The following is a 7051-nucleotide window of genomic DNA, read 5'->3' as shown; positions in this document are numbered from 1 at the left end:
TGCCCGAGGGGCTGATTTATGTTTCTATCCTTTTTCCTCTCGTTTGAACTACTGAAAGATGTTTCAAAGAGGTTTTTACTGAACTAAAGTGTTTTTACGAGCTTTTACTGTTTTATTACATTGTTCTGGTTTTATACTGTTTGTTGTAGTTTTATTCTGTGTTTTACGTGTTTTCTTATCGCTTAGTTGCCTTTACTTTTATTACTTACTGAGTTGGAGTGCTCACATTACTCCATGCACCCTGTGTGCAAATCCAGGAGTCTCGGGTCATGCTAGCGAGTGCTGGTTTGCTTCCCAGCAGGCTTGTTCGGAGTTGACTAGGTAGTTGTTCGGCGTTCGCAGCCCAGTGCTTCTCCTTCCTATCTTTATTTCACTTTGTACTAGCCTTGTATTAAACTATGTTGTCTTTTCATACTCTTAGACGAATTTTAGATGCTCATGACCGATGACACCCCGATGTCGGACTGTGTTTGTTTCCGCACTGTTCCATTCTACTCTATATTTTGGGATTTATAGCTTATTAATGACTTTAAATGATGTAAATTAACTGTTTAGTTGGTTTGGGAGTTTGTGTCGGCTGACCTAGTTTCACGATAGGCGCCATCACAATCGGGTCCGGTTTAGGGTCGTGACAAACAAGATAGACATCGAGAAAAACCGAAGATAGCATAATAACTAAAAGGCGAGATATCTGGTACTAGTCGAGGATAATGGCAGAAATCTCAGAACAGATCAAATCAAGGGCGGTTAGTTAGCTAATCGTGAGATTTCCTTTTGTAATTAGAAATATACCGTAAATAGGATTCCTCTACTATATAAAGAAGGTTTAGCCATTTGTAAGGATCTTACATTGACATATAACAAAGCAATACAATAATCTTTTCTCTTTTACTCTCTTGTTCATCAGCTTGCCTTATTTTTACTTGTTCTGATATCAGTCAGCTTGAGGTCACTTTTACTCGAGGGTTAAATTCCGTTTCGACACTGGTTTGCTTCACTTTGTTGTTAATTTCTATCACTAATCTTCATATTTATCAATTAATATTAAGTAAAATCACGTGTCCTTAAAACCACATTGTAAGTTTAATTGTTATCCAATTTTAAGGGCAAACACAAGTGTGCACTAGATTCAATATCTATACATAAAAAATTTATTTTTATTCTACTTGAACAAAATAATTTTACGAAGTGGATTTAATTGCACGTTTTAAGTTAATACAAAGTCACATAAATAAATATATAGTACTAAATACTTGCTAATTTAATAAAGAACAAATAAGGAACAAACAATTTATTTGATTACTTTATGATGTATATCTTTTGATTTTATATAGATTTTGTTATATTTCTGCACATTATGTTAAATAATAAAATAACAACTAATATTTATTAAAATAATATAATATATTAAATCATAATTTAATAAAATTAATATTCTATCAAATTATCCGCGTATCGCGCACGTTCTAAAACTAGTTAATATGAATGAGATAAACGATTCATGATGAAGTTGGTTCGTATAATGACCTAGCCAATTGCAGATTGTTTTTTTTTTTTTTTTTTGCCTTTTTGGATTAATATCATGGCAAAAATAGATTTTAAAGAAATTTATTGCTATCAAATTTTCTTTAGGTGTACCTCAACCTTTAAACCTTAGAATTGCCACCCAAAGATTTAAAAGGGCCAAGAACAACTATGTTGTTTTATCTGTTACTCTGTTTGAAAACAATGGGAGAGAAAAGCTGACAGAAAAGAAGAAAAAAAAGGTTTTGAGCTTTTATATTCTTTTGTTTTGAGTTGGATGAAAGGAGGAAAATGAAAAGTCCCAGATAAATTGATAATCATACAGAGCCAAAAATTAAAATTTATTAAGTTATAATTGGTTTATATTTAATTATTTTACTCTTAAGGGACTAAAAACATATTTTGCAATGTTTGAGTTTTACAAAACTCAATTATCTACGCCATCTTCCAAATTTTCGCAGGAATAAATAGATAATTATATGGACCCAAAAATTATTATCTTCGAGGTTGTCGTACAAGAATGGAAATCAAAGATTCAACAAATTTGAACTTTCAAACTATTTTTCTATTTTAATTACGTGTAATCCGTATCTTAAATTCCTCAACTATTTTCGCACCACCTCAAATTTGCAACAATATGTTAGTCTTTAAATATCGACAAAAATTAATATGTTTATAAACCCAAGTAGGTATTACCTAAAACTCTTAACATCAATTGTTAAATAATTTCAATCTAATTAGTAGGTATTACCGAAAAATCTGAACACCGGATGTTATCGGAGTTTTAAGGAACAATAACAGTTGGTGGACTTTAGGATTGCTTCCCATTTAAATTATTGGTAATTTCTTCAAGCTATTTATTTTTAGTAATTTAATTAATTCATTTGTGATGTTTCTTAAAATTATACTTTTCTATTCATGAATTCATACGTGATATTGACAAGTCCATCTGGCTGATCGGAACCTTTGAGGATTTAGGGAGCACGATTTGCATTTACAAAGAATTAGAATTAGTGTACGCGTTATGCGCGCGTTTCCATTTACAAAGTTACATAAATATTATTCAAAAATTATGTTTAAGTTATAAAATAAAAATATAAGCTCCTAAAATTGATGAATATTAATCCTATATACCTAACTTAATTAAGAAAGAAACTTTGTCTCAAATTCAGTTTAAATTTTATTCTAATGTCATAATTTTATCTGTTTAATTTCACAAGTTATCATGCTTCTTTTTTAGTTTCGGCATGAACACATAGCCCTTAAGAATCTAAAAGAATTTCAAATCCATTTGAGGAGACACAAACAGAGTTAATTATCTATACTTTTATTGCAATTCCTCAAAGATTTTTAAATAACACAAAATATTAATTGCATATGAATTAATTAATTTAGGGGCTTAATTGAACATAAATAAATTATTTTGTATAACTACAATAAGAAATTTTTTCTTTGGTGAACGATGCTTATCAAGTTAAGCATCCTAAATTTGCATATATGGATTTACTTTCAATTAGTATAATTTATATAAAATGCAATATCAATAGATTTTAAAGTTTTAAATATTAGGACTTCTACCTAGTTTAAAAGGAAAGACTTGACAAACAAAATTTTAGCTGCTTCCAAACTCCTAAATATTAGGAAAGTAGCATAAATTACAAATTTTGTCCAATATAAAATTTATTTTTAAAGGCTAAAAAAAATTAAGAGGTTTCGTGCTTTTAATATAGTACTAATTTTAGGGTACGCGCCTTGCGCGTGTACCCCACGCTAATAAATATAAAATTTTAAAAAGTTACATAAATAATAATATGCTTGAGTTATAAAATAAAAAATGTAAGTTCATGACAATAATGAATGTATGGTTTTAGCCTTGTGTTTGTGGTATTCAGCTTAATTTTTCTCCAAATTTGTAATGTCATGTTTATTATGGATATATGAATCATTTTAGAACTGAGAGACTAAATTTTGAAAGAAGATTCGTGTCATGGGAGAAAATTTTAAGAATAATTTCATGCATTTCTCGCGTTATGACGATTATTGCCTTTTTAAAAATGTATCTCTATAAACTTTTTTTTTTTCAGAAAATTGACTCTTGAAACATTAATGAAATCACTAAAAGTAACTAAAATCCAAAGTAAAGACAAATATGCTGTAGTTTCCGTCTAAAAGTTCTCGTGTTGTTAGGAAAAAAATATATACGACATTTCTTCTGAATAAACATTTTAATTTTTATTATTTTATAAGGTAAAATCTTAATAGATTTTAAAGCCTTAAATTTTAGACTTTCTATCTAGTTTAAATAAGGAAAGATTTAATAATCATATTTTTAGTTATTTTTAATGTGCTAAATATTAGAAAAAATTATTAAATAACTACTTTGTCCGGTGTGAATTCTACTTTTAAGACTAAAAAACGTGAACAACATTTCACTAAGGACCTTTGTGCTTTTAATATAACTGGTGTTAAGGTACGGGTTCTGCGCATATCCATATTAAGGAGTATATAATTTTATAAAATTATACAAATATTATTAAACAATGTTTTAATTGAGTTATATAAAACAATAAAAAAAAGTGTCAATTCATTATTATGCTTTTGCAACTATTTACCAATTCTGGTTACGTTATGGTATTCATGCTTGACAAAGATTAAAAAAATTATATGGAAAATTACCTCTAGAATAATTATATTTGTATAGGTTGAATTTGTGTGATTAAAACATAAATACATTGATTGTCGCATAAAGAAACTTAAGTGTCTTTTATTTTGACAAATTGTTGAACTTTTTTCTCGTAAAATCTTCCAAAAGAAAAAGTTAGTCTTTGTAAAAATTGATAAACATGTCTTAAGTTGTTTTTCGAATATTGAAAAATTATTGTTCATGGCTGATATTCTTAAAAAAAATATAAAAAAAATATTAGTTTATGTAGATCTTAAAGAAAAAAGTCACAGATACTTATTTTCTCCTACTGTTAGAGCAAATGTCACCTTATTTTGATAGACAAAGCAAATTTAATTAACAACCACATCGTTACTTTTCTATTGATTCTCTTTAGTTTTTCAGTTTTGATATCACTTGTCTTTTACAAACTGATACAAAACCAATATAAAAAGAATTTATATAAGATATTTATTACTAAAACTTTCTAAATCATTCAAATAAGGAAGAATTTAATACATAGTATTTAGTTGATTTAAAAAATCCTAAGGTTTAGGCGGAAACTCAATTTACGATAAAAGTTTGGATCTTTACACAAACATGTGTGGTTGCAATTTAACTTTATTTTTATCTAATTTAGTTTACATATGATTAAAATAATTCTTACAAAAAAAAAAGGACTCTAACTTAGACACAGATGCCTTCTACAATTCCTAATTAATTATAAAGATCATTAAACCTAGGGAACTTAAAGTAGAAGAGTAAGATTAATATCAGTTTTTACATAATTAGGAATAGGCGCGGCAAATTCACAAAGATCTTCGACTTCTAGGAAACTTAAAGTAGAAAAGTAGGATTTAAATAAGGAATGTTTTAAGAATAAAACTTTTGTTAATTTTAGCATCATAAATAGTAGGAAAAATAATTAAATTACTATTTTGTCCAATATGAACTCTATTTTTTAAGGGTAAAAAGACAAATGACATTTCGCTAAGGGCCTTCATGCTTTTAATATAATATAGATATGAATAAGGTCCGAGGATTGCACCTAGAATTCTAAGAAAGTCAAAATACATAGTATATTTAATCATACTTAGTGTTTAGACAAGAGGGATTGCTGTGATGATAAGCAGCCTCCATTTTTAATCAAGAGGTTATGAGTTCGAGTCTCCCCAAGAGCAAGGTGGGAAGTTCTTGGAGAGAATGATGCATGAGTATATTAATTCTCATCATGTTTTAATCATGTTTAATTTGTTTTGCAGACAAATTAAAATGGCATCACATCACTACTTTATCTGCTTTCTTGCAATGGTTTCTCTTATGATCAGAATTAGTGAAAGTAAAGCATGCAACCCTAATGATCTCAAGGGTCTCACTGATTTCAAAGCTGCAATACATTCTGATTCTTCTGGTAGGCTAAAAAACTGGATTGGCCAAGATTGCTGCATTTGGCCTGGCATTTCTTGCAATTCTCAAACAGGCAGAGTTGTAGAAATTAATCTCCCTGGTTACTATGACGCTGGCGATGAATTTGCTCCATTTTTTGTATCAAATACTATGACTGGCTCAATCTCTCCTTCAATTACACTTCTCACTTCTTTAGAATCTATTGATCTTAGTAGACTAATTGGATTAACAGGCCAAATTCCTCCATCAATTGGTGTTCTCAAAAATCTCAAAAAACTTACTTTACAAAACAATCAAATCTCTGGTGCATTACCTGACTCCATTTCAAACTTGACAAGTTTAGAGTTCTTGAATCTTGAAAATAATCTTTTGACAGGGAGTATACCAGAAAATATTGGGAATTTGCAACCACTACAGGAGCTTTATTTGTCGAATAATTCATTAACTGGGAAAATCCCATTTTCAATTACAAAACTACATTCCATTTCAGGTATTTTCCTAGCACAAAATCAGCTTGAAGGAGAAATACCATTGCCTTTAAATCCAGGCCAATGGTCTTCACTGCAACATTTGAGACTCGAAAATAATCGACTCACTGGAATTATACCTCCATCAGTTGGCTACTTGACATCACTTTTGAGATTTTCTGTAGCAAATAATCAGCTAACAGGGCCTATTCCTTCAACTATAGGGAACTTAAAATATTTGCAACAATTGATGGTCAATAACAACCAGTTATCTGTTGTGTTACCAAACTCTATATGTGAAGTTACTCAACTTTATGCCCTGTTTATTTCTCATAACAAGATTGTAGGACCATTGCCTGATTGTCTTTCTTCCTTTAAACATCTTCGAGAGGTCGATGTACCATTCAAACGTTTTGAATTAACCTATATGTAAGAATGATGTAAGCCAGCATGACTGGCCAGTATGAAAAATCTATTAAGCTTTGACCATATGTATTGTTTCTTCAATAGCGACTCTTCCTTCTTCTTTTATCGAGTGTTTTTCATGCTTATTTATATTATCTTTGCATTCAGAATTTAAGAAAAATGGCCAAATGTGATAAAAATGCACAACAGAATGTTGAAGAGAGAAAAATATAGTGCTTCAGAACTAGAGTCTACTCCTGTCATCCAGGAAAAACCAAAATATAGATGTATAAAAATTGCTGGCTGTGGGGTTCGAACCCACGCGCACTTATGTGCAGAAGATCTTAAGTCTTCCCCCTTAACCTCTCGGGCAAACCAGCAAGAGTGGCAAACTCAATTCTTTTCCATCATAAATAAGCAAAATCACATTTGGAGAGATTTATTGAATGCCTTGTCTTCAGGGAAAAAAATTGAGAGAATATACTTAAAAAAACTTATTACTCCCACCCTAATAATTTAACCACAATACATTGAGATTTCTTTATAACAACATCTCTATATAACATTCATTCATTACAAAAGCCAT

At 29.7% G+C, this 7051-nt stretch overlaps 1 protein-coding gene and 1 non-coding gene across 2 annotated transcripts; one reads left to right on the top strand and one right to left on the bottom strand.

The window, feature by feature from the left end:
- The first annotated feature begins 2218 nt into the window (after positions 1–2218).
- On the top strand, positions 2219–6589 carry LOC107805546 (uncharacterized). The gene is made up of 2 exons (XM_016629603.2): positions 2219–2363; positions 5449–6589. The coding sequence occupies exon 2, from the start codon at positions 5459–5461 to the stop codon at positions 6491–6493; it is 1035 nt and encodes a 344-aa protein (XP_016485089.2). The 5' UTR covers positions 2219–2363; positions 5449–5458; the 3' UTR covers positions 6494–6589.
- Positions 6590–6762: 173 nt separating this feature from the next.
- Positions 6763–6845, bottom strand: TRNAL-UAA (transfer RNA leucine (anticodon UAA)). The gene has a single exon. It is a non-coding gene; the product is annotated as a tRNA-Leu (tRNA).
- Between the last annotated feature and the right edge of the window lie 206 nt (positions 6846–7051).

The sequence above is a fragment of the Nicotiana tabacum genome, chromosome 18 (genome assembly GCF_000715075.1).
Source record: "Nicotiana tabacum cultivar K326 chromosome 18, ASM71507v2, whole genome shotgun sequence".
NCBI classification, from domain to species: Eukaryota; Viridiplantae; Streptophyta; class Magnoliopsida; order Solanales; family Solanaceae; genus Nicotiana; species Nicotiana tabacum.
The sequence above is the reverse complement of the archived record's forward strand: the minus strand, read 5'-3'. Positions and strand labels throughout refer to the sequence as shown.

What these genes read in the sequence shown, in the direction of transcription:
- LOC107805546 (XM_016629603.2), top strand. Translation starts at nt 5,459, where the DNA reads ATGGCATCACATCACTACTTTATCTGCTTTCTTGCAATGGTTTCTCTT.